This window comes from Hemitrygon akajei, unplaced genomic scaffold (genome assembly GCF_048418815.1).
Source record: "Hemitrygon akajei unplaced genomic scaffold, sHemAka1.3 Scf000033, whole genome shotgun sequence".
In the NCBI taxonomy this organism is placed as follows: domain Eukaryota; kingdom Metazoa; phylum Chordata; class Chondrichthyes; order Myliobatiformes; family Dasyatidae; genus Hemitrygon; species Hemitrygon akajei.
In genome coordinates this window covers 5,510,486-5,537,982 of record NW_027331919.1, presented here as the reverse complement: position 1 = coordinate 5,537,982, position 27,497 = coordinate 5,510,486, and the positions used below count along the sequence as shown (strand labels likewise).

The window sequence follows — 27,497 nt, the reverse complement described above, 5'->3', positions numbered from 1 at the left end:
TGTGGAATTAGTCAGACACTTCTCAGCCTTTTCCGAGTCAGGGAATTTGGACTCTCAGCGATTACGGCTGAAAGTAACTGAGGCTGGGAGAGGGAGGGGTGATCGTGGTAGAAGGAGAAACCGGGCTTGGTGGGTGAAAGGGACTCCAAATTGGGGAGACGCTGAATGATGTCAGTGATTTGGACGACGGGATTAAATCTCATGGACCTGATGGGATGCACGCTCACATCCCCTGCTTCACACTCCCATTCGGATATGTCCATATATGGCCTCCTCTACTGCCATGATGAGGCCAAACTCGGGTTGGAGGAGCAACACATCAATTACCGTCTGGGTAGTCTCCAGCCCCTTGGTATGAACATTGAATTCTCCAACTCCCGGTAATTCCCTCCCTCTCCCTTCCCCATCCCACTTTCACTCAGCCTCCTCTCCCAGCTGCCTCTCTCATGATTCTGACTCTACTACCCGTGTTGCTTTCCTCTTCATCTTTCCTGCCTATCCCCTCCCGCACCCCTTGATCTTTCCTCCGGTTGGTTTTTCACCTTCCACCCTCCCCCCACCTTCTTGTAGCGCCCCTGCCCCTTCCTTCTTCAGTCCTGACGAAGGGTCTCGGCCCGAAAAGTTGACTTCTCGTTCCAATGGATGCTGCCCAATCTGCTGAGTCCATCCAGCTTGTTTGTACAGACTATTATTTAGCTGGTGAGAGAATTAAAAATGCAGATCTGCAAACGGACTTGGGAGTGCTTGTCCAAGACAGCCTAAAGCTTAACCTCCATCTTCAGTTGGTGGTGAAGAAAGCGAAGGAAATGTTGACATTCATTTTTAGATGTATAGAATATAAGAGCAGGGATGTGATGTTGAGGCACCAAAAGACTCTCGTGAGACCACACTGAGAGTATTGTGTGCAGTTTTAGGCTCCTTATTTTGGACAGCACATACAGACATTGGAGAGGGTTCAGGGAAGATTCACAAGAATAATTCCAGGAATGAGAGGGTTGCTGTAGGAGGAACATCTGGCAGCTCCGGGGCTGTATTCCCTGGAGATCGGGAGAATGAGAGGGAAATCGTTATAGAAACATTTCGAATGTTGAAAGGCCTGCAGGGATTAGACATGGAAATGTTATGTCCCATGGTAATCGATTCTAGGACAAGAGGGTTGGATTTCCGGATTGAAGGAATCTTTTAGAACTGAGCTGCGGAGAAATTACTTCCATCAGAAGGAATTTGTTGCCACGAGAGGCTGTGAAAGCCAAGTCATTGGGAGCATTTAACGCAGAGAGAGATAGGCTCTTGATTTGCCCGGCCATCAACAGGTATGGGGAGCAGACAGTGAGTGGGGTTGACTGGAAGAATTGGATAGGCCCATGATTAGATGGCGGGATAGACGCGATTGCCCGAATGGCTTCCTTCTGCTACTATATCTTATGATCTCCTGGTCTTGTGGTCTCCCCACAGCTGCGTATGACCGGGAATCGAAAGTGAAGATCGGAAATAGACCGCACCGTCAGATCTGCCTACTCTGCCTAGTTACGTCCGCCCTCATCGTGATAGTGGCCGGTCTCTCGATCCATGGTGAGTGGAACGGGCTCCGAGCGGAGTCAGACCATAAATAAAGAGAGTGGAATAAATTGTTAACATGCCCCTGACTGTCTCACTGATAAACTCCTCAAAGCTAAACCGAAACACGCCTCACAGTGACACCGACACGCTCTTCACCGTGGCACTGAGGTACCGTACACCGTGACACCTTCACGCTCCTCAGCGTGATCCGCTCTGCACCGCATCGTGACAAAGACTCACACGTCACTGTAACACACCTTACCGAGACAGTATCACCCCTCAACATAACACAGATGCATCGCTCACTGAGGCAATTACCCACACCTCACCCTGACACAGGCAAACTCCTGAACGTGATACAGACAGCTAAATTATCAATGACAACGACATAGTTCTCTCCATGACACCGTCACACAGCTCAGCGTTATACTCTCACACACACCGTGGCCATGACATGTCTCTCAACGTGAAACTCAAACATACGTGAGAACAGCACACCATGACACAGATGCTCCACCCACCGTGATCCCACTAACCCCTCACTCTGACATTTCCCTCGCCTTGACGTCGAGATACACTTCATTGTGATCTGGCACGCCTTTCGCCGGGGCACAGAAACACCTATCACAGTGACACCGACACGTTCCCCACAACAACTTTGACATGCCCCGCACGATACTGACGCAGACCCCCACTGCAACTTCAAGAAAATCTTCATCAGGGCATTGATATACCCTGCAGCGTGACACATACACGCCCCTCACGGTGGCGCCGACGCCTCTCACTGTGCCGCCAGATTATCCTTCACTGTGACACCCTTCACCGTGACACTGACACAACACTCTCTGTGACCCGTTCGGTAGCGTGACTCTGACTCACGTGTCACTGTAAACGCTAAACATCCTTCACCATCTCTCTCAGTATCACAGATTCGTCAGTCTAAGGAAACCTGCCACCGAAACTACCATGAGTTAAACTCAACCCTTCAATCCAGGCTTTCTGCGCTCAAGTCTAATCTATCCGTTTATAAACAAATACACAGCGATCTCCGTCACCAGTTCTGTAAATTTTTGACCAGCAGAAGAGGTGAGGCATCATCCCCCTCTTTCACCCGCTCGTCATCACAGGGCAGGCATGGAGAGAGGATGCGTCATTCTGTGCTTGACATCGGGAGTGTGTGAAGAGATGGTATGGAGGGTAATTCTTTAGGTGTTTGACCCGGTGAGTGTGTGATTGGAATGCGTGGAGGAAGTTTCACTCTATCAATGTATCCAGGAAATTCTGATTGGACGTTCAGGAGGTGGATTCACTCTGGGTCTGACCACGGGGTTGTGAGACGTAACATTACAGCTTCACTCGATGTCTCACTCCGGGAATGTCTGATGGGACAATATGGATCCACCTTCTCTCTGTATCTGACAGCGGGATTGTGTGATGGGAAAGTGCCCAGAGAGATTCACCCCATCTCTGACCCTTGAAGTGTGTTATGGCACCGTGGACAGAGAGTTTCACTGAGAATCCGGGACTGTGTGACGGGATGATCATTCTATTTGTCACCCGCTTGTGTGATCGGATGTTGTGGAGGGAGTCTGACCCCGTGGCTGTGCCATGGAACCTTGTGGGAGAAACCTTGCTTTCTGTGAGAACACAGGGTAGCGCGATGAGTCGGTACAGATATAGCCTCACTCTGTGGCTCGCCAGGAAGTGTGTAATGGGACGTAAGGAGGGAGATTCACATTGTATTAAACTCGGAAGTGTGTGATGGGACCGTGTGCAGGCAACTACCCTCTGTGTCTGACACTTTGCTCTGTGTTGTGTTGAGAAGCTGTGGAGGGAGAATCACTCTCCCTCTGACGTTTGACGAGTGTGCTGAGGGAGTTCCTTTCTGTGTCTGACCGCTGGAGTGTGTGTGGCGGCCGTGGAGAGTGCGATTCACACTGAGCCTGACCAAGGCTGTGTTATTGGACTTTGTGGAAGGATCTAAATTCTGTTGTCTGACCGCAGGAGTGTGTGATGAGATGGTGTGGAAAGAGTAATACTGAGCATCTGACCCGGGATCAGAGTGACGGGACGGTGTGCTGCAAACTTCATCACACATCTGAAAGCTGAAATTTAGCACCTCGCACTTATCAGCATTAAACTCCATCTGCCATTCTTCAGCCCACTCTTCTAAATGGCCTAAATCTCTCTGCAAGCTTTGAAAACCTACTTCATTATCCACAACGCCAACTACCTTAGTATCATCTGCATATTTACCAATCCAATTTATCACCCCCTCATCCCGATCATTAAAGTATATGACAAGCAACATTGGACCCAGTACTGATCCCTGAGGCACACCACTAGTCACCGGCCTCCAACCTGACAAACAGTTCTCTACAACTACTCTCTGGAATCTCCCATCCAGCTACTGTTGAATCAATTTTACTGCTTCAATATTCATACCAAACGATTGATCCTTCCTAACTAAACATCCGTGCGGAACCTTGTCAAAGGCCATACTGAAATCCATATAGACAACATCCACTGCTTTACCCTTGTCAACTTTCCTCGTAACCTCTTCAAAAAATCAGTAAGATTTGTCAAACAGCACAAATCCATGCTGACTGTTCCTAATCAGACACTCTCTATCTAGATAATTATATATACCATCTCTAAGAATACTTCCCATTAATTTACCCACCACTGACGTCAAACTGTCAGACCTATATTTGCTAGAATTTCTCTTAGAACCCTTTTAAAACAAAAGAACCGCATAGGCAATACTTCAATCCTCCGGCACCATTCCCGTTTCTAATGACATTTGAAATATTTCTGTCAGAGCCCCAGCTATTTCCACACTAACTTCCCTCAAGATCCTAGGGAATATCCTATCAGGACCCGGATATTTATCAACTTTTACATTCCATAAAAGCGCCAGTACTTCCTCCTCTTTAATCGTCATAGTTTCCATAACTTCCCTATTTGTTTCCCTTACCTTACACAATTCAATATCCTTCTCCTTAGTGAATACCGAAGAAAATAATTTGTTCAAAATCTCCCAAATCTCTTTAGGCTCCACACATAGCTGTCCACTCTGATTGTCTAAAGGACCAATTTTATCCCTCACTATCTTTTTGCTATTACTATAACTGTAGAAACCTTTTGAGTTTATTTTCATCTTACTTGCCAAAGTAACCTCGTATCTTCTTTCAGGTTTTCTAATTTCATTCTTAAAATTCTTCTTATATTCTTTATATTCCCAGAGCACCTCATTTACGCCATGCTGCCTATATTTATTGTAGATAGCTCTCTTTTTCCTAACCAAGTTTCCAATATCCCTAGAAAACCATGTCTCTCTCAAACTTTTAACCTTTCCTTTCAACCTAACAGAAACATAAAAATTCTTTACCCTCAAAATGTCACCGTTAAATGACCGCCATTTCTCTACTACATCCTTCCTATAAAACAAATTGTCCCACTCTCTCGTTTTAATCCTTTCACATCTCCTCAAAGATAGTCTTTCTCCAATCAGAAATCTCGACCCTGGGTCCAGTCCTATCCTTCTCCATAATTATATTGAAACTAATGCCATTGTGATCACTGCAACTGAAGTGCTCCCAAACACATACCCCCCTCACCTGACCTATTTCATTCACTAACAGAAGATCCAACACTACCCCTTCTCTCTTCTGTACCTCTATGTATTGCTGTAAAAAACTATCCTGCACACATTTTACAAACTCCAACCCCATCCAGCTATTTACAAAATGGGCTTTCCAGTTTAGGTGTGGAAAATTGAAATCCCCCACTATCACAACTTTGTGCTTACTACAAATATCTGCTATCTCCTTACAAATGTTCTCCTCCATTTCCAGCTCCCCATTAGATGGTCACTAATACACCCCTGTAAGTGTTATTAATCCCTTTCACATTCCTCAATTCCACCCAAATAGTCTCCCTAGAGGAGCCCTCTAATCTATACTGCCAGAGCACCGCTGTAATATTTTCCCTGACAAGCAACGCAACACTCTTGTCCCTCCGATTCTATCACACCTGAAGCAACGAAATCCAGGAATATTTAGTTGCCAATCACATATCTCCTGCAACCATGTTTCACTAATAGTTACAATATCATATTTCCAGGTATCAATACATGCTCTAAACTCATCCAATATTCTTACAATGCTCCTAGCATTAAAATAAATGTATTTAAGAAATTCTACACCTCTTCCTTTCTGTTTATCTCTGACAGTACAAAGAGCTTTATTATCTTCTTTTTCTTCCTTCTCCCATACATCTGTTCCTACACTCTGGTTCTCACTCCCCGCTTGTATCTAGTATAAATCCACTGGATCCACTCTAGCAAACCTACCCGCAAGAATATTTGTCCGCCTCAAGTTCAGATGTAAACCGTCCCGCCGGAACAGGTCCCACCTTCCCTGGAAAACTGCCCATTTACATATAAATTTGAAGCCCTCCCTCCTGCACCATGTCTTCAACCAAGTGTTGATCTGCATTATCTTACTATTTCTAAACCCACCTGCAAGTGGCACTGGTAGCAATCCTGAGATTGCTATCCTGGAGGTCCTGTCCTTTAACTTGGCACGTAGCTCCCTAAACTCACCTTTCAGGATCTCCTCACTCTTCCTACACACGTCATTGTTCCCTACATGCACCACGACATCTGGCTGCTCACCCTCCCTCTTGAGAATACTGAGAACTCCATCCGAGATACCGTGGACCCAGGCACCACGGAGGCGACAGGCCATCCGAGATTCTCGATCTCTTTTACAGAACCTCCTATCTGTCCCACTAACTATCGAATCCCCTATCACTATTGCTCTCCTCTTTTCCCTCCTTCCCTTCTGAGCTGAGAGTCCAGTCTCGGTGCCAGAAACGCAACCACTGCAACTTGTCCCTGGTTGGTCGTCCCCACCAACAGTATCCAAAACGGTATACTTATTGTTGATGGGAACGGCCAAAGGGGTACTCTGCTTTTCCAGTCTATTCCCCTTCCCTCTCCTGACACTCACCCAACTGCCTGTCTCCTGATTCCTAGGGGTGACTATCTCCCTGAAACTCCTGTCTATTTCTGCTTCTGCCTCCCGAATGATCAGAAGTTCATCCGGCTCCCGTTCCCTAACACGGTTTGTCTGGAGCTGCAGCTCCATGCACCTTTTGCATGTGTAGTCATCAGGGACAACAGTGCTCGCCCTGAGTCAGCCTCCGCTCGCTATTTAAATTCTCCCGCTGCCTCACTGGACGACTTTCACGCGCTTGCGCAGTTGCGCCCCGCCTCTGTCTGTTCTTCCGAAGCCAGATTGAGCCAAAGCCGACCCACTCTGACACAGTCCACTCCGACTATTGTCGCGGTATATGGCGGTCTTTCATTTAAAACTTTAGCGCACTACGTCATGCACCTCCACAGTCCAGCATCTTTACCAATATCAGTTAAAAAAAAAACAGCTTCTCACAGAGCTTCCGTCTCCACCTCTTAATGAGATTTAAATAGCCCAGTGGTGTGTGAAGGGACGGTGTCGAGACTGTTTTACTCTCTGTTTGACACCGGGAGTGTTTGATGGGACTGTGTGGAGAGAGCTACATTCTGAGCCTGATCCTGGGATGGTGTGATGGGACGGTGGGGAGGGAGCATCACTCTGTATCTAACCCCGGGACTGTGTGATGGGACGGTGTGGAGGGAATTGCACTCTGCGTCTGATCGCGGGACTGTGATGCGACGGGGTGGAGGGAATCTCACTCTCTGTCTGACCCGGGGAATGTTCCGCCGCCTTCTCTCCTTACATTCCTTCTTCACCTTTTCAGCCTATCCCCTACTCCTTCTTGTGAATCTCCCACCACACCGTCCCATCACACACTCCCGTGGTCAGACACAGAGTGAATCTCCCACCACACCGTCCGATCACACACTCCCAGGGTCAGACACAGAGTGAATCTCCCTCCACACCGTCCCATCACACACTCCCAGGGTCAGACACAGAGTGAATCTCCGTCCACACCGTCCCATCACACACTCCCGGGATCAGACACAGTGAGTATCTCCCTCCACACCGTCCCATCACACAATCCCCGCGTCAGACCAGAGAGAATCTCTCTCCACACTTTCCCATCGCATAATTCCTGGCTCAGATACAGACTGAATCTTCCCCCACACTGTCGTATAGCTAGATGTCGCTCCCTCCAGACCGTCTCAACACACATTCCGGGTTCAGATACAGAGTGGATCTTCCTCCAAGCCGTCCCATCACGCACTCCCGTGGTCAGACACAGTGTGAATCTCCCTCCACACCGTCCCATCACACACTCCCGGGGTCAGGCACAGAGAGAATCTCCCTCCACACCTTCCCATCACACACTCCCGGGGTAAGACACAGAGTGAATCTCCCTCTTCATCGTCCCATCACACACTCCCGGGGTCAGACGCAGTGTGTATCTCCCTCCACACCGTCCCATCACACCCTCCTGGGCTCAGACAACAGTGAAGCTTACACCGCACCGTTCCATCACACACTCCCGGGGTCAGAAACGAAGTGAAGCTCCCTCCACACCATGCGCACACACACTCCAAGGGTCAGACACAGAATGAATCTCCCTCCGCACCGTCCCATCACACACTCCCGTGGGCAGACACAGAGTGAATCTCCCTCCGCACCGTCCCATGACACACTCCAGGGGTCAGACACAGAATGAATCTCCCTCCGCACCGTCCCATGACACACGCCCGGGGTCAGACACAGAGTGAATCTCCCTCCGCACCGGCCCATCACACACTCCCGGGGTCAGACACAAAGTGAATCTCCCTCCACACCGTTCCATCGCACACTCCCGGGATCAGACACAGAGTGAATCTCCCTCCACACCGTCCCATCGCACACTCCCGGCGTCAGACACAGAGTGAATCTCATTCTGCACCGTCCCATCACACACTCCCGGGTTCAGACACAGGGTGAATCTCACTCCACACCGTCCCATCACACACTCTCGTGGGCAGACACAGACTGATCTGCCACCGCCAGGCGGAGGCAGGAATGAGCTGATAGGTAACTGAAGGAGGAGGCATAGTGAACATGGGATAAGGGAAGGCAGGGGGAGGTAATTACCGGAAGTTGGACAATTCAAGGTAGCTTCATCCTGTGTCTGACCCTGGAAAGTGTGAATGGACAATGTGGAAACAGCGTCCCCTACTGTCTGATCTCAGGAGTGCGTGATGCGGCAGGTCGGATACTGAATTACTACACTTTGCGTCTGACTCTGACTGTGGGAAGAGCTGATGCCGAAGGACAACGAGAATGAGTGACGTGACTGTGTGGAGTGAGGTTCAGTCTGCGTTCTATCCCAGAAGAGTGTGATAGGACGGTGTGGATGGAGTTTCACATTGACCCCGGGAGTGTGTGAATGGACGGTGTGAAGGGAGATTTATTCTGTGTCTGACCCGGGGGGTGTGTGATGGGACGGTGCTGAGTTTAACTTTTTCTGATCCCAGCTGATGCAACGGGATTTATGGAGGGAGATTCACGGTTTGTTGTTCCTGAGTTGCAGAGTCAACGTGTCCCCAGGAATGGACCGAAAATGAAGACCGTTGTTATTTCATATCGACGTTTGGAGCATCTTATGATGGAGCGAGGCAAAATTGTTCGGAACTTGATTCAAGGCTCCTCGAAATAAATTCAAACAAGGAAAAGGTATGTCTTACCGCGAGAAGAGATATCAATAATCTAGAGGTCGCGCGGTGAGACAGACACTGAATCTCCTTCCACACCGTCCCATCACACTCTCCCGGGGTCAGACTCAGAGTGAATCTCCCTCCACACCGTCCCATCACACACTCCCGGAGTCAGACACAGAGTGAAACTCACTCCACACTCCCGAGCTCAGTCAATTGGTGTTTCCCTCTCTATACCGTCCATTCACATGTATATGCATTGTGAGAGTCTGTTTCTAAACATTAACTGAAGGGATTTAATTTCACAGAAGTTTGTTTCCAACGCTATCCAACGACACGTAACATACTGGATAGGAAAATGCGCAGACAGGTGAGGTTTGGACTGTTGCAGCTCTGTGGTGTGGAGCTGGGTCAGTGCGATGAGTTTAAAGACTGAAACGAGGTCGTGGGGATAGAGTCGGACAGTGTGATTAGTTTGAGCTCTGACATAGATCTGTGGGGGGTGTGTGCGTCAGTGAGATCTGTTTGGAAAAAGACAGGGTTGTGGAGAGAGTGAGACAGTGGGATTAGTTTGGAGACTGAAACGAGGTCGTGGGGATATAGTCGGGCAGTGGGATTAGTTTCAGTTCTGACACAGATCTGTGGGGAGAGAGTGAGTCAGTGAGATCAGTTTGGAGAAAGACAGGATTGTGGGGTGAGTGGTGCAGCGGGATTAATTTGGGAGCTGATTCGGGATTGTAGGGGAGAGCGTTGTAATGGGATTCGTACGGCGATGGGCCCGGGGCTGAGGGGAGAGCGCGGTATCATAGGATAAGTTTAGAGGTTGACAAGGGGCTGTGGAGAGTGGCGCAGATCAGTGGGATGAGTTTGGCGACGGTCTCCGGTTGTCTGCTGGATCTGTTTTGTCTCTGTTGAAATTGTCTAACCCTCTTTGACAGGAATGTGGCCTCTGATCTTCTGTACGAGTTAAACTATGAAACGCCCACCTGCAGTAAGTGCGGATCGAGTTACCGTTACAGTTGCAAAGGTAATTTCAGATTCATCTGCGAGAAGACGGCATATTTGTACCCGGATATTCCTGAAGAGGTCCAAGGTCTCTGTCAACTGCCTTTCGGGCCGACTTCAATCAAGTGACTTCACCCCACTTCCCCCCATTCAATATACCTCACCCTCACTCCCCCATCCTTTCATACCCTCCCACCCTATCATCCCCTCCTTTCTACCCGTGTTTCCTCCTCTACTTGCATCCCCATTCTCCCCCTACTCTCCCTCTCCCCACCTAGACCACTCGTCTCCCCTCCCTGCCCCAAACTCCCCCGCTCTCCCCATTTACTCCTCCTTTCTACTCACTCCTCTTTTCACTCTGCCCTTCTTCTCACAAACTCATTCCGCTTCTCCCCATTTATCTCTCTCTTACCCCAGTCCCTGCCTCTCCTCTCTCCGTTCTCTCCACCCACTCTCACCTCAATGCTGTGCATACTAGCTCTCGATGCCCCAACCAAGGGGAAAAAAGGCTGTGTATTCACCCTATCTGTGCCTCCCCTGGCTTCATACCCACGCTCCAAAGAACAAAGTCCCATTCTTCTCGTCTCTTCTCCATAACTCAGACCCTCGAGACCCGGCAACATCCTCGTAAATCTCCCCCCGCACTCCTTCCATCTCAGTGGCGTCTTTCCTACAGGAGGGCGACCAGAACTGAACACCGCCCTCCAAGCGGGGCCTCACCGACCTTTCCTGCAAATACAACGTGACTCAATGCGGTGACCAGAACTGAACACCGCCCTCCAAGCGGGGCCTCACCGACCTTTCCTGCAACTACAACGTGACTCAATGCGGTGACCAGAACTGAACACCGCCCTCCAAGCTGGGCCTCACCGACCTTTCCTGCAACTACAACGTGACTCAATGCGGTGACCAGAACTGAACACCGCCCTCCAAGCGGGGCCTCACCGACCTTTCCTGCAACTACAACGTGACTCAATGCGGTGCAAAGATGTAAAATTAACGTAAATCGGGGAAGTTAATAAATACTGCAAAAATAAGTGATTACCGAGGGAGTGTTTAAGTGTTCAGGGCGAGTTCTCAAACTGATGGCGGAGGGGAAGCAACTGCTTGTAAACTGTTGAACTTTCAGGCTCCTGTATCCCCTCCCTGATGGTACCGATGAGCACAGGGCATTTTCCGGCGGGAGGGGGTCCTCGCTGATGGATGTGGTCTTCCCGAGGCATTCCTTCTTGAACATGTCCTCGATGGGGGGGAGGTTTGGGCCCGTGATGGGGTTGGCTGAGCCTAGAACCCTCTGCGACCTCTGGCGACCCTCTGCGTTGCAGCCTCCACACCAGGCGGCGATGCGACAAGTCAGAACGCTCTCCACAGTACACTCTGAGAAATTTGCGAGTCTTCAATGACAGACCACATCCCCTCAAACTCCTAACGCTCTAATTCGTTTTGTAACGAGAGAGATATAACCATAAAACCATATAACCATTACAGCACGGAAACAGGCCATCTCGGCCCTTCTAGTCCGTGCCCAACGCTTACTCTTACCTAGTCCCACCGACCTGCACTCAGCCCATAACCCTCCATTTCTTTCCAGTCCATATTGTCATTTCTTTAAATGACAATATCGAACCTGCCTATACCATTTCTACTGGAAGCTCGTTCCACACAGCTACCACTCTCTCAGTATAGAAATTTCCCCTCTTGTTGCCCCTACACTTTTGCCCCCTAACTTTCAACTCATGTCCCCTTGTTTGAATCTCCCCTACTCTCAATGGAAAAAAAGCCTATCCACGTCAACTCTATCTATTCCCCTCATAATTTTAAATGCCTCTATCAAGTCCCGCCTCAGCCTTCTACGCTCCAAAGAATAAAGACCTAACTTGTTCAACATTTCTCTGTAACTTAGATGCTGAAACTCAGGAAACATTCTAGTAAATCTCTTGTGTACTCTCTCTATTTTCTTGACATCTTTCCTATAATTCGGTGGCCAGAACTGTATACAATACTCCAATTTTAACCTCACCAAGGCCTTGTACAATTTTAACATTACATCCTGAAGCACCATCAATAACTCACTCTGAGACGTAAGAAGCGAGATATCGGCTTTTATTGACTGGAAGAATGAACAACACTACATCCTGGAGAATGAGGCCGGACACAGACCTCAATCGCCTTTATACAGGGGTCTGTGGGAGGAGCCACAGGAGCAGTCAGAAGGGGTCTGTGGGAGGAGCCACAGGCGCAGTCAGCAGGGGTCTGTGGGAGGAGCCACAGGAGCAGTCAGCAGGGGTCTGTGGGAGGAGCCACAGGAGCAGTCCAGACAGGTACATGTAGTTCACCACACATCCCAACTCCTATAATCAATGCTCTGATTTATAAAGTCCAGCATACCAAAAGTATTCTTCACCACCCTATCCACATGAGATTCCAACTTCAGGGAACCATGCACCATTATTCTTAGATCACTCTGTTCAACCGCATTCCTGAATGCCCTGCAATTTACCATGTATGTCCTATTTTGAGCAGTCCCACCAAAATGTAACACCCCACACTTATCAGCATTAAACTCCATCTGCCATCTTTCAGCCCTCTCTTCTAACTGGCTTCAATCCCTCTGCAAGCTTTGAAAATCTTCTTCACTGTCCACTATACCTCCAATCTTTGTATCATAAGCAAATTTGCTGATACAATTTGCCACATTATCATCCAGATCATTGATATAGATGACAAATAACAATGGACCCAGCACTGATCCCTGTGGCACACCACTTGTCACAGGCCTCCACTCAGAGAAGCAATCCTCCACTACCACTGCCTGGCTTCTCCCATTGAGCCAATATCTAATCCAATTTACTACCTCTCCATGTATACCTAGCGATTGAATCTTCCTAACTAACCTCCCATGCGGGATCTTGTCAACGGCCTTACTGAAGTCCATGTAGACAACATCCACTGCCTTCCATTCATCCACTTTCCTGGTCACTTCCTCGAAAAACTCTAATAGATTGGTTAAGCATGACCTACCACGCACAAAGCCATGCTGACTGTTTCTAATATGCACCTGTCTATTCAAATACTTGTAGATCCTATCTCTTAGTATTCCTTCCAATAATTTACCTACTACCGTTGTCAAACTTACCGGCCTATAATTTCCTGGTTTACTTTTTGAGCCTTTTTTAAACAATGGAACTACATGAGCTATCCTCCAATCCTCCGGCACCTGACCCGTGGATATTGACATTTCAAATATTTCTGCCAGGGCCCCTGCAATTTCAACACTAGTCTCCCTCAAGGTCCGAGGGAAAACCCTGTCAGGTTCCGGGGATTTATCTGCTCTGATTTGCCTCAAGACAGAAAGCACCTGCTCCTCTTTAATCTGTATAAGTTCCCTTGTACAAACACAGAGTTAAGCTCCCTCTTCCTCGTCAAATCACACACTCGCGTTTCCGACATTGGCTTCAGATCCTCCCTTCACAATCACATCATTTAACTCTATTCGCGTGGATTGTTGGCTGGCCTGTAATGTAGCCCCATGAGCATGGTCATGCATTTCTCATTCCGCATTCTGTTCTGACGCCTCTCAGCCTTCGCCGCTCCATAGCAAAGAAGCAAAAACTTTCTGATCTCTGCTTATAGACTGTGCTCTCGATTCGTGGCAGCATCCTAGTGAATCCCTTCTGTATCCTCTCCAAAGACACCCACACTCTTCCTGTAACGGGGCGACCAGAAATGAATTAGGGAACTCAGAAACGTCAAGCCCAGTCCCAACTCCCATCTACTTTGTTGGTCAGTTTCTCGGCAACCCAATCTTGTTCACTGAAGTCGCTCTCTCCTTCAACGCCTCCATCTATTCACTGTCTGGTCCTTTCCCCTCTACACTGAGGCTGAACAGCGCTTCCGCTCCAACTTGCGATGAACAGCAGAAAACAGCCTGACCGGATCCACACTTGGCAGTTCACTCCTGACCCCAATAAAGCTGGTCTTTCTCAAATTCGGAAACTAAACTCAACGTCACACTTATCCATTTCCATAATGACCATTTACCTAATGGCATCACCATCACTAGATGCAAAGTCGTCCCCTACACAAACTTCTGTCCCTTGCCTTGTCCCATTCCGCAGTAGGAGATCAAGTATTGCACTCCCTCGATGGGACTTAAAACGTCCTGATTCGGGCAACTTTCTTCCAAACGCTTGACAAGCTATCCCACTGGTCCTTTCACAGTATGGGACTCACAGTCAATTCCTGCTAAAATCACCCAAGATCACAGCGATATGCTTCTTGCAACAGGCTGCGACCTCTTACAGGTTTGTTCCTCTAAACTCCCAGGACTGTTGCCCCATGAACGAGTTCATTCCTTTTTATTCCTCAGCTCCACCCTTAAGTCCTCACGTGGACGAGTTCTCCTTTCTGTCCTAACTGACCATTGCCATCATATATTCAACGACTAGTTCAATATAACCGTAGCCCTTGAATTATCCCCGTACTAGTACGACTAAAACAGCAGATACCGGGAAAGATGAACTAACGGTCCTGCCGTTCCTGCAACCAACTCTCACTAATTGCTATAATATCATGCTTCCAGGCGTTGGGCCCTGCCCTGAGCTAATCTTCCTTTCGTACAATACTTCCTGCATGGAAATGGACGCATCTCAGAACATGAGTCCCAGCAGGCTCAACCTTTTCCTTCCTGACTTTATCTGAGGTCTGAACAACATCTTTCACAACAACCACTTCACTATCTGTTATCAGAATCTTGTTTCAGAACCCGGCTGAAGTTTAAACCCACCACTCCCCCTTTCTAATGACGAAACTCACGCTGGGATATTACTTCTACTTCGGTGCAGGTGCAAACTGAGAGTTGCTCGCTGGCGGAGAAAATGAAGGAGCGGCGCAACGCGGAGCGGTGTATTGCGTCCTCCAGGCAGCAGTCTATGCTGCCCCCCAGTGTTCGCTCTGCAGAAGACAAGCTCTGTTATGGTCGACTTCAGATTTGCATAAATGTATTTGCATACATGTGAATGTATATACAGTCTAAATTGTGTGATCATATAAATACTGATATTCACCGTGTGCTTTCTATTTATCCTGATGCATTTTTACTGATGTATGGTTGAATGACAATTAAACTCGGATTGGATTGAAACGCTCTCTTATGCACAGTTCTCACCTTCCTTAGAAGCCCCAGTGATCCAACTATCTGAAGCCCTCATTCCCACCCCAACACCTTAGCCACGTGTTGATCTCGTTTACCCTCCTATTTCCGGCGACACCAGCCCGTGCAGAACTTTGCCCGCTCACCCTCCCACTTGCCATTGCTGAGGACAGGATCGGAGAGGTCGCGACCCTGGCACGCGGGAGACAAAATACCCTGCAGGAATCTCTGTCCTGCACAGAAAACCACGGTTAATTTCCCCAAACTAGGAATCGCCGATAACCACAGCTTGTTTCATCTCGCCTTCCCTTCTTAACCACAGACTCGGTGCCAGAGACTGGAACTGTGAGACTTTCCTCTTCTCGGTCATTTCCACTCGTCTCCCCCACCCAGACGTATAGAAAGTCAGAAACCTGTTATTAAGCCAGTTGGACACAGGGGTACTCTACAGTGTGTCTAGCTGGTTAACACCTTTCAACCTCCTGACTGTCACCCAGTTTCCTGTGAACTGCATATGGGGTCTACCCTCCTCCCAATATGTCTCTCGACCATCCCCCCACCTTCCCGAATGACCCTGAGTTCATCCAATAGCAGTTCCAACTCCATAAATCAGAGCGTTGGAATCTGCATCCGGATGCAATTGTCAGAGGCGAGGTTGTCAGAGACACTGGAGGTCTCCCTGCCGACCCAGATCCTGCAAGAGGAGCATTCAACTACCCTGCCAGGCATACCTACTGTTCTAACTGTGCAATTATAAAGAAGGAAACGATAAATAAACTGAAAACAAACCTACCAACAGTTTGCCCCTACAGTGACATGCACAAATTTGGGCACCCCGGTCAAAAGTTTTGTTGCTGTGAATAGCGAAGAGAATAAAAGAGGACCTGATTTCCAAAAGGCATAATGTTAACGATGACGTATTTCTTTAATAATCTAATCAAGATTACCTTTTTTTTTAATTTCCATCTTTTACAGTTTCAAAATAACAAAAAAATGAAAAGGGCCCAAAATAAAAGTTTGGGCACCCTGCACGGTCAGTACTTAGTAACACCCACTTTGGCAAGTGTTACATCTTTTAAACGCTTTCTGTAGCCAGCTAAGAGTCTTTCAATTCTTGTTTGGGGGATTTTTCACATATTCCTCCGTGCGAAGGGCTTCTAGTTCGGCGAGATTCTTTGCCCGTCTTGCATGAACAGCTCTTTTGAGATTTATCCACAGATTTTCGATCATGTTTAGGTCGGGGGACAGTGAGGGACATGGCAAAACATTCAGCTTACGCCTCTTGAAATAGTTCGTTGTGGATTTTGAGTTTAGGATGTGTTTGGTGTGATTATCCTATTGTAAAAACCGTCCTCTTTTCATCTTCAGCATGTTTACAGGTGGTGTGATGGTTGCTTCCAGAATTTGCTGGTAAATAATTGAATGCGTTCTTCCGTCTACCTGTGAAAGTTTCCCCGTTGCCACTGGCTGCAAAACAAGCCCAAAGCATGATCGATCCACCCCCGTCCTTAACAGTTGGAGAGGTGTTCTTTTCATGAAATCGTGCACCTATTTTTCTCCAAACATACCTTTGACGGCCACAGGATAGAGGGATGTCAATTCACAACAGAGATTGGGAGGAATTAATTTTGCCAGAGACCGATGAAGATGTGGAATTCGTTGTTACACGCGGCCGTGGACGAGAAGCTACTGGACAGAGAGTCATAGATTCCTGACCAGACAGAGCATGAAGAGAACGGAGCGAAAGCTGGACATTGGGAATAAGGGTCGATCAGTGATAGATTCCTGACTAGACAGAGCATGCAGTGAACGGAGCGAAAGTTGGACATTGGGAATAAGGGTCGATCAGTGATAGATTCCTGACCAGACAGAGCATGCAGAGAACGGAGGGAAGGCTGGACATTGGGAATAAGTGTGGATCAGCCATGATCAAATGGTGGGCCGACCCGATGGAGCAAATGGCTTAATTCTACCACTCTGTCGTATGATGGTATTTGAAGTTCCTGGGATACTGGGTATCAGCATCTCAGAGGGTCTACACTGGGCACGACACATTCATGTGACACGAAGAACGTGTCATATTCCTGACAGAACAGCCTCAGGTATCCAGGTTTTCAGACTCCCATTCCTCGGAGAGTAGTTCGCTGTCACTTTCCCTTTAAGACTCAGACTGCCAATTATTGTCTGACAATGTTCATGGAATGTCTGTCGGTTAAGGCCTCGCGCCGAGCACTCAGTGCTCAACCGTACGGGATCCATTTCCTGTACTGCTGTTTGTGACTTTATCTTTGGATTTCATCACTGTGGTCTTGTTTATTTCGAGTCTGAGCCGGAATGTATTCTAGACTCTACTCGGCCCTTGCCTTCTCCACCATCCATATCTCTCTCGGTACAGAGGGGATTGCAAGGTTAGGGGTTGGAGGGGATGTGGTCTGTCACTGAGGACTCGCGAATTTTTCCGGATGTACTGTGGAGAGCGTTCTGACTTGTCGCATCGCCGCCTGGTGTGGAGGCTGCAACGCAGAGGGTCGCCAGAGGCTGCAGAGGGTTCTAGGCTCAGCCAACCCCTTCACGGGCAAAATCCTCCCCCCCATCGAGGACATGTTCAAGCAGGAATGCCTCGGGAAGACCACATCCATCAGCGAGGTCCCGCTCCCGCCGGGAAATGCCCTGTGCTCATCGGTACCATCGGGGAGGGGGTACAGGCGCCTGTAAACTCAACAATTTACAAGCAATTGCTTCCCCTCCGCCATCGGATTGCGAAAGCCTGCTGAACACTTGAACAGTCCCTCGGTATTCACCTTTTTTACAGTATTTATTTTTGTTTTCCAATTTACGTTAAATTTGCATCTTTGCAGCGTGCTAAGGGCACGTTGTAATTGTTCAAGGCGCCGGTGAGGTCGTACTTGAAGGGTGGTGTTCGGTTCTCGTCGCCCTCCTGTAGGAAAGTTGCCACTGAGCTGGAAAGAGCGCTGACGGAGATTTACGCGGATGTTGCTGGGTGTCGAGTGTCCGGATTATGGAGAGCCGGCAAGAAGGATGGGTCTGTGTTCCTTGGAGCGTGGGTATGAAGCCAGGAGAGGCACAGATAGGGTGAATGTGCACAGTCTTTTTCCCCTGTGTTGGGGAATTTAGAGTGCACAGAATTGAGGTGAGGGTGTGTGGAGAGAACGGAGAGAGGAGGGTCAGATAATGGGATCTGACAGGGAGAGGAGGGTGGAGAAACGGAATAAGTTGGTGAGAAGAATAGCAGAGCGAGACGAGGAGTAGAAAGGGAGAATAAATGGGGGGGAGCGGGGTAGAGCGGAGGCGGTAGGGGAGAAGAGTACTCTCGAAGGGTAGGGAGAGTAGTGAGAAGAATCGGGATGCGAGTAGAGGAGGAGACTGGAGTAGGAATGAGGGCAAGACAGGGTGGGTGGGAATGAAAGGATGGCAGAGTGACAGTGGGGTAGATTGAATGAGGAGTAGCGGGGTGTAGTCACATGATTGAAGTCGACCCGACAGGCTGTTGACAGAGACCTCGGATCTCTTCAGGAATATCCGGGTATAAATGTGCCGACTTCTCACAGATGAATCTGTATTTCCTTTTGCAATGGAAATTGTCACGGGACGAGTCACACTTGCTGCAGGTGGATGGTTCATAGAACATCTTGTAAAGAAGATCAGAGGCCACATTCCTATCAAAGAGGGTCAGACAATTTCAACAGAGACAAAATAGCTCCAGCAGATAACCGGAGACCGTCGGCAAACTAATCCCACTAATCTGCGCTCTCCCCACAGCCCCTTGTCAGACTCTGCACTAATCCCATGATACCGCGCTTTCCCCACAGCTCCGGTTTCTTGGCCGTACGAGTCCCAGTACACTGATCTCCCCCACAATCTCGAGTCAATTCCCAAATTAATCCCATTCCCCCTCCCTCTCTCGACAACCCGACATCTGGCAACAAACTAATCCCACTTTTCCACTCTCCTGACAGCCCCGTGTCAGTCTCCAAACTAATCCCAATGACCCACTGTCTCCCCACAAATCTGTGTCAATACTCAAACTAATCCCAATGACCCACTCTCTCCCCAATGCCTTGCGTCAGTCTCCGATCTTATCCCATTGACCCACACTCTCCCCACGGCCTCGTGTCAGTCTCCAAACTGACTCACAGCGTAAATCTGTAAGTCTGAAAAATAATCCCACTCCCGGCTCTCTCCCCACGGCCTCGTGTCGATCCCACACCACCGACCTGCAACCGTCCAAACCTCACCCTTCTCCGCATTTCCCAATCCAGTAAATTCCGGGTCCGTAGCCGATAGAGATGGAAATAAAATTCTGTGAAAGTAAATCCCTTCGATTAATGTGCATGCAAAACCCTGGGAAATGTTTCACTGCTAATGTAATGGGTTCTCTGTAGCAGCAGTGTGTTTGTGTTATGACGAGAGATAACGGGGGCTTTGGAATGAGTGGTGTCCAATGATGGGAGGGGTTTTCTTTCCTGTGAGACCGAGAGCGAGGGACTCGCGGGCTTTTGTTCGGCAGAAGATGGAGAGAGAAGATGCCAGAACGGGGTAATCGTAGACTGCAGGCCTGAGCGGACATGGAATGGGGTCGGGAGTGGACCACGCCCGGGGGAAATCGATAGAGAACGGACGGACGGGAAAACAGTGAGCTCCAAGGAACGCATTAGACTGTCTCGTTAAAATTGGCCCTTTTTTTCTTTGTTTTCTGTAATAACCCAAAGACAAATGAGGAATCATAAAGCCCAATCGTTTAATTGCAAATGGTGTTCTGCTGGTTATTTCTTGGGATTGATTTGTAACCGGGCCACACCCACACAATGGAGATTATTCAGTTTGACCGGGCCGGAGGCAGTATCGACCCCCCGCCCCCACAACCGAGCCTCAGACAAACGCATGCTGGTCCAATGTCAGCGTTCCATTTAGCCTCCCTCCATACCTGACCACGGGAAAATGAGAAGAAATGGTACAGAGGTGGATCCACGCAGTGCCTGCTGCCAGGAATGTGTGATCGGACGGTGTAGATGGAGTGTCACTCTCTTCCTGTCCCCGGGAGTGTGTGACGGGACGGCGTGGAGGGACTACATTCGGTCACACTAAAAAAAAACTTCTACAGTTGCAGCGTGGAGAGCATTCTGACAGGCTGCATCACTGTCTGGTGTGGAAGGGCTACTGCACAGAACCGAAAGAAGCTGCGAAAGGTTGTAAATCTAGTCAGTTCCATCTTTGGGCGCTTGCCTACAAAGTACAAAGGACATCTTCAGGAGGCGGAGACTCAGAAAGGCAGCGTCCATTATTAAAGACCTGCAGCACCCAGGGCATGCCCGTTTCTCTCTGTAACCATCAGGTAGGAGGTACAGAAGCCTGAAGGCACACACTCAGTGATTCAGGAACAGCTTCTTCTCCTCTGCTATCCTACTCCTGAATGGGTTAGAGCTTTGGACACTACCTCACTTCTCATAATCTAGACCATTTCTGTTTTTATTTACATTTAATTTAGTCTATTCAATGTACGCGTTTGATTTACTTGTTTATTTTTATTATGTTTTATTTTATTTATTATATTTTTCTCTCTCTGCTAGATTATGTATTGCATTGAACTGCTGCTGCTACGGTAACAAATTTCACGTCAAATGGCAGTGATAATAAACCTGAATCTAATTCTGCTTCCAGTGGTAGTTTCACTCTGTGTCTGACCCCGGGAGTGTGTGATGGGACGGTGTGGAAGGAGATTCACTTTGTGTCTGACCCCGGGAGTGTGTGATGGGACGGTGTGGAGGGAGATTCACTCTGTGTCTGACCCCGGGAGTGTGTGATGGGACGGTGTGGAGGGAGATTCACTCTATGTCTGACCCCGGGAGTGTGTGATGGAACGGTGTGGAGGGAGATTTACTCTGTGTCTGACCCCGGGAGTGTGTGATGGGACGGTGTGGAGGGAGATTCACTCTGTGTCTGACCCCGGGAGTGTGTGATGGGACGGTGTGGAGGTAGTTTCACTCTGTGTCTGTCCCCGGGAGTGTGTGATGAGACGGTGTGGAGGGAGATTCACTCTGTGTCTGACCCCGGGAGTGTGTGATGGGACGGTGCGGAGGGAGATTCACTCTGTGTCTGACCCCGGGAGTGTGTGATGGGACGGTGTGGAGGGAGATTCACTCTGTGTCTGACCCCGGGAGTGTGTGATGGGAAGGTGTGAAGGGAGATTCACTCTGTGTCTGACCCCGGGTGTGTGTGATGGGACGGTGTGGAGGGAGATTCATTCTGTGTCTGACCCCGGGAGTGTGTGATGGGACGGTGTGGAGGGAGATTCACTCTGTGTCTGATACCGGGAGTGTGTGATGGGACGGTGTGGAGGGAGATTCACTCTGTGTCTGACCCCGGGAGTGTGTGATGGGACGGTGTGGAAGGTGTTTCACTCTGTGTCTGACCCCGGGAGTGTGTGATGGGACGGTGCGGAGGAAGATTCACTCTGTGTCTGACCCCGGGAGTGTGTGATGGGACGGTGCGGAGGGAGATTCACTCTGTGTCTGACCCCGGGAGTGTGTGATGGGACGGTGTGGAGGGAGATTCACTCTGTGTCTGACCCCGGGACTGTGTGATGGGACGGTGCGGAGGGAGATTCTGTCTGTGTCTGACCCCGGGAGTGTGTGATGGGACGGTGTGGAGGGAGATTCACTCTGTGTCTGACCCCGGGAGTGTGTGATGGGACGGTGTGGAGGTAGTTTCACTCTGTGTCTGACCCCGGGAGTGTGTGATGGGACGGTGCGGAGGGAGATTCACTCTGTGTCTGACCCCGGGAGTGTGTGATGGGACGGTGTGGAGGGAGATTCACTCTGTGTCTGACCCCGGGAGTGTGTGATGGGAAGGTGTGAAGGGAGATTCACTCTGTGTCTGACCCCGGGTGTGTGTGATGGGACGGTGTGGAGGGAGATTCACTCTGTGTCTGACCCCGTGAGTGTGTGATGGGACGGTGCGGAGGGAGATTCACTCTGTGTCAGATACCGGGAGTGTGTGATGGGACGGTGTGGAATGATTCAATCTAGATTCAGTCTATATTAGACTCCGGGAATCACATACCTCTTCCTGGTTTGAATTTATTTCGAGGAGCCTTGCATCAAAGTTTGAACAATGTTCCCTTGCTCCATCATAAGGTTTCTCCAAGGAGGATATGAAATAACACCGATTTACGTTTCCGATCCAGTTCTGAGGACACGTTTGCTCTGCAAATCAGCAATAAAAAACAGCGAATCTCCCTCCATAACTCCCATTGCACCGAATGGGATCAGTAAAATTCAACCTCCCTCCACATCTCCCATCCCGGATTCAGACAGCAGGTGTCGCTGCTTTCATACCGGCCCATCACGCATTCCTCCGGTCAGGCATAAAGTGAATCTCCCGCCACACAGTCCCATCACACACTCCCAAGATCAGACATGCAATAAAACTAACTCGGCACCATCCCATGAGTTATGGAGTGAAAGTCCCTGCAGGCCATTCAATCACACACTTCCTGACGGGTCTGTGTTCCGTACACCATGTCCCGTCACACACTCTCGGAGACAGGCGAAGAATGAAGCTCTTGTCTCACGGTCACATCATGTTGTCCCGGTGTCAGACACTGAGTGATGCTCCTTCCGCATTGTCCCATCACTCACGACCCTAACCCTAATCTGCACTATCACACACTCCCTGGGTCAAACATAGAGTGAAGCTCCCTACGCACTCTCCCATCACACTGTACTGCGGACAAACACAAAGTAGACCTCCCTCCACACCAACCCAATACAACCTCCCGTGGTCGGATAGGAAATGAAACACTCTCTGCTTCGTCCCGCCGCACACTCCCGTGGTCAACCATAGCATGATGTCTACCGGTGACATCACAGGGGTCAATAAACGAGAGAAGTTCCCTCCACAGTCCTATCACAGAGATATCTGACACAGAGCGGAACACCATCCAGGCACGCGTCACCGTTACCGGTGTCAGACAAACACATAACGTTCCCCACCCGCCGTCAAAGGCACTCGCCCTCTCCACGTCCTGCAGTAGCTTCTCATCACACGCAACTGGGTCGAACACAGAGTCCCATCAAGCACACACGGGGTGAGACACAGCTTTACGGTCCCTGCACACCGTCCGATCACACACTCCCGGAGAGAGACATATAGTTTTCTCCCTCTACAAAGTCTCGTCACGCACTGCCTGGATCAGACACAGAGTGAATCTCTTTCACCATGGCCTCATCACACATTCCAGCGTTCAGACGTGTAGTGAAATTTCCTGAACGCCGTCCAGTCACACCCCTCCGCGGTCAGTTTCTCGGTGTTACTCCATAGAAGCATAAAACCATAGAACACTACAGCACAGTACAGTCCCTTAGCCCTCCATGTTGTGCTGACCCATATAATACTTAAAAAATGCACTAAACCAACACTACCCCAAACCCTCCATTTTTCTTTCATCCATGTGCCTGTCCAAGAGGCTCTTAAATACCCCTAATGTTTTAGCTTCCGCCACCATCCCTGGCAATCATTGCAGGCAATCACAACCCTCTGTGTAAAAAAAAAACTTACCCCTGATGTCTCCCCTAAACTTCCCTCCCTAAATTTTGTACCTATGCCCTCTGGTGTTTTTTTCTATTGGTGCCCTGAGAAACAGGTACTGATTAACCACCCTATCTATGCCTCTTATAATCTCGTGGACCTCTATCAAGTCCCCTCTCATTCTTCGACGCTCCAAAGAGAAAAGTCCCAGCTCTGCTAACCTTGCTTCGTATGACTTGTTCACCAATCAGGCAACATCCTGGTAAATCTCCTCTGCACCCTGTCCATAGCTTCCACATCCTTCCTATGATGAGGTGACCAGAATTGAACACAATACTCTAAGCGCAGTCTCACCGGAGATTTGCAGAGCTGTAACATGAACTCTCTACTCTTGAACTGAATATCTCTGTTAATGAAGCCTGGCATGCCATAGGCCTTCTTAATTACCCTATCAACCTGCGCAGGGTCCTTGAGGGATGTATGGATTTGAACCCCAAGGTGAACTTTGTTCATCCACACTCTTATGTAACTGACCATTAATCCTGTACTCAGTCTTCTGGTTTCTCCTTCCAAAATACATCAACTCACACTTGTTCGGATTGAACTGCATCTGCCATTTTTATGCCCAACTCTGCAGCCTGTCTATATCCTCTTGTAACCTTCGACAACATACAGCTCCATCCACAGCTCCTCCGATCTTCGTGTCATCCACAAACTTACTCACCCATCTTTCCACCTCCACATCCAGGTCATTTATAAAAATCACAAACAGCAGGGGTCGCAGGACAGATCCCTGCGGCACTCAACTAGTCACCGACCTCCAGGCAGAATACTTTCCTTCCACAACTACCCTCTGCTTTCTTCCTTTACGCCATTTTTTAATACAAACTCCTTCCACACCGTCTCATCACAAACTCCCGGGATCAGACACTAAGTGAAGCTCCTTCGGCAACATCCCATAACTCACTCCCGTATTCAGACACAAAGCGAAGTCCCCGCTGCACCGTCCCGTCACACACTCCCGGATTCACAGTGCAGCTCTCTCTCCACGGTGCTATAACACACTTCAGAGGTCAGACATGAGGTGATTCGCTCTGGGCACTGTCCCAACATACAATCTCTCGGTCAGGCACAGAGTGAAGCTGGATCCATACCGTCCCATCCGACATTCCCGGAGTCAGACATAGAAGGAAATTTTAATGCTACGTCCCACAATCCCGAAGTCAGACCCAGAGTGAATCCACCTCCACAACATCCCGCCACACTCTCCTGAGTTCAGTGACAGAATACAACTTCTTCCAGGGAGACGCGTCACAAACTGACCAGCTCAAATACAGAGGGAATCACTCTCCATACCTTCTCTTCACACACTCCCGATGTCAAGCACAGAATGACGATTCCTCTCTCCATGCCTGTCCTGTGATGAGGAGCGGGTGAAAGAGGGGAGTGATGCCTCACCTCTTCTGCTGGTCAACAATTCACAGATTTGAGCCTTGGTTTCGTTGACAGATCTGTACTTCGTTTCCATCTCAGTGAACTGGTGACGGAGATCACTGTGCATTCGTTTAAGATCGGAAAGATTAGAGTTGAGCGCAGAGAGATTCTTGAGACAGGTTCTCCGGGTGATCTGAGACTGAAGAATCTGTGATACTGAGAGAGATGGTGAAGGATGTTTAGCGTTTACAGTAACACGTGAGTCAGCGTCACGCTACCGAACAGGTCACAGAGAGTGTTGTGTCAGTGTCACGGTGAAGGGTGTCACAGTGAAGGATGTGCTGGTGGCACAGTGAGAGGAGTAGGCACCATATTGAGGGGCGTGTCTGTGTCACGCTGAGGGGTATATCAAAGTCCCGGTGAAGATTTTGTTGATTTTACAGTGGGATTCTGCGTCAGTATCGTGCGGGGCATTTCCGAGTTGCTCTGTGGAAAATGTCGGTGTCACTGTGATAGGTGTTTAGGTGCACTGTCGAGGGTTGAGCCGAGTCATAATGAAGGGTTTCTTGACGTCACGGAGAGGGAAAAATCAGAGTGAGGGGCTTGGTGGTGTCACGGTGGGTAGAGAATCTGTGTCATGGTGTGGGGTGAGCTGGTCTCTCAGGGAGAGGTGTGTCTGTTTCACAGTGAAAGGCATGTTATGGCTACGACTGGTGTGACAGTATCACGCTGAGGTGCGCGTCAATGTCACGGAGGTTTCGCTGTGAATTTCGGATCCCCTATTACGGTAAGGGGTTTGCTTGTGTCAGGGTGAGGTCTGGGTAATTGCATCAGTTAGCGGTGCATCTGTGTTAAGTTGAGGGGCGAAACTGTCTCGGTAAGGGGTGTTACAGTGACGAGTGAGTCTTTGTCACGGTGCGGAGCTGAACGTGTCAGGTTGAGGAGCGTGTCGGTGTCACAGTGAGTGGTGTCTTACTGTCATTGTCAAGGGGTGTCGGTGTCACTGTGGTGCTTTACAATCACAATTTATTTACATTTGGAGCCCGTTCGGCTCAACTTGGGTCGAAGGCTCGTCAGCAATCACGATAATGGCGGAAGTAGCTAGGCAGAGTTGGCAGATCCTACGGTTCGATATATTTCCCATGTTCACTTTCAGTGTGTGGGTGAATTCAGCCGTGTCCCCCCACTGGGTCTCCCTTCCACCCACCAGCCGCGGTCTCTCCTTCCACCACGATCACCCCTCCCTCTCTCAATCCCAGTTACAATGAGCCTCATCGCTGAGAGTCCAAATTCCTTGACTTCCCCGGACTGACAGCCTCTCTGATTCCAGAAACTTAGCCACGTCTCCTGAATGTGATTGATTAAGTTGGAACTGTGGGTGTTTGAGTGAGCCCTCAGGGGAACCTTATTAAAAAAATATGGGAATACATGGGATGCACGGGGAATTGGCTGTCTGGATTCAGAGTTTTACGGTCATGTTTCATTCCACTCGGTTAGTTTACGGTCTGACTCCAACCGGAGTCCGTTCGACTCACCATGGATCGACAGCCCGACCACTGCCAGGAAGAGGACGGACGTCACTAGGCAGAGTAAGCAGATCTTACGGTCCAGTCTATTTCCGATGTTCTCGTTCGGCTCCTGTTTATGCGGACCTATGGAGAGACCATTCAGATAAACAGAAGGAGAGGAAAGGATATGGTGTGAGGGGAGCGATGGGCGGGAAAATGTGAGACAATGGGTGAGAGAAAACTAGAAGGGAAAGGACCTAGGAAATTTCCGCGTGAGAAGAAGAAGCGATGTTCGATGTGAATGGGGAGTGGGTTGTGTGAGAGAGACAGAGAAAAAGTGGGGAAGAGAGGGGAAATGACGAGAGAAAAAAAGTGGGAGAGATGGGAGAAGAGACAATGGAGCGAGAGAGAGGGGTGTGTAAGAGTGGAAAGACAGAGTGTCAAGGGTTTATTATTTTTCCTATCTGTATCATTGTTTGCCCGCTTTGTTCATTTTTCACGAATGAGATAAATGACGGTCTTGTGGGGGTGAACATGTTGTGGGGATTTTCGTGGACTCCATTGTGTTTCTATGTTTTGTGGCTGCTGACAAGGAGAAGGGCAGCACGGACACGTGATGGTTAGCGCA

The 27,497-nt window shown here is 49.1% G+C and overlaps 1 protein-coding gene across 1 annotated transcript; it reads right to left on the bottom strand.

Annotated features, from left to right (window-relative positions):
• Window positions 1-16,305: 16,305 nt before the first annotated feature.
• On the bottom strand, window positions 16,306-27,051 carry LOC140719870 (natural killer cells antigen CD94-like). Its single transcript, XM_073034795.1, has 5 exons — window positions 26,897-27,051; window positions 25,386-25,577; window positions 22,461-22,603; window positions 19,637-19,701; window positions 16,306-19,057 (listed from the first exon to the last, which is right to left on the bottom strand). Exons 2-5 carry the CDS (start codon window positions 25,486-25,488, stop codon window positions 18,859-18,861), a joined length of 510 nt encoding a protein of 169 aa, XP_072890896.1. The 5' UTR covers window positions 25,489-25,577; window positions 26,897-27,051; the 3' UTR covers window positions 16,306-18,858.
• Between the last annotated feature and the right edge of the window lie 446 nt (window positions 27,052-27,497).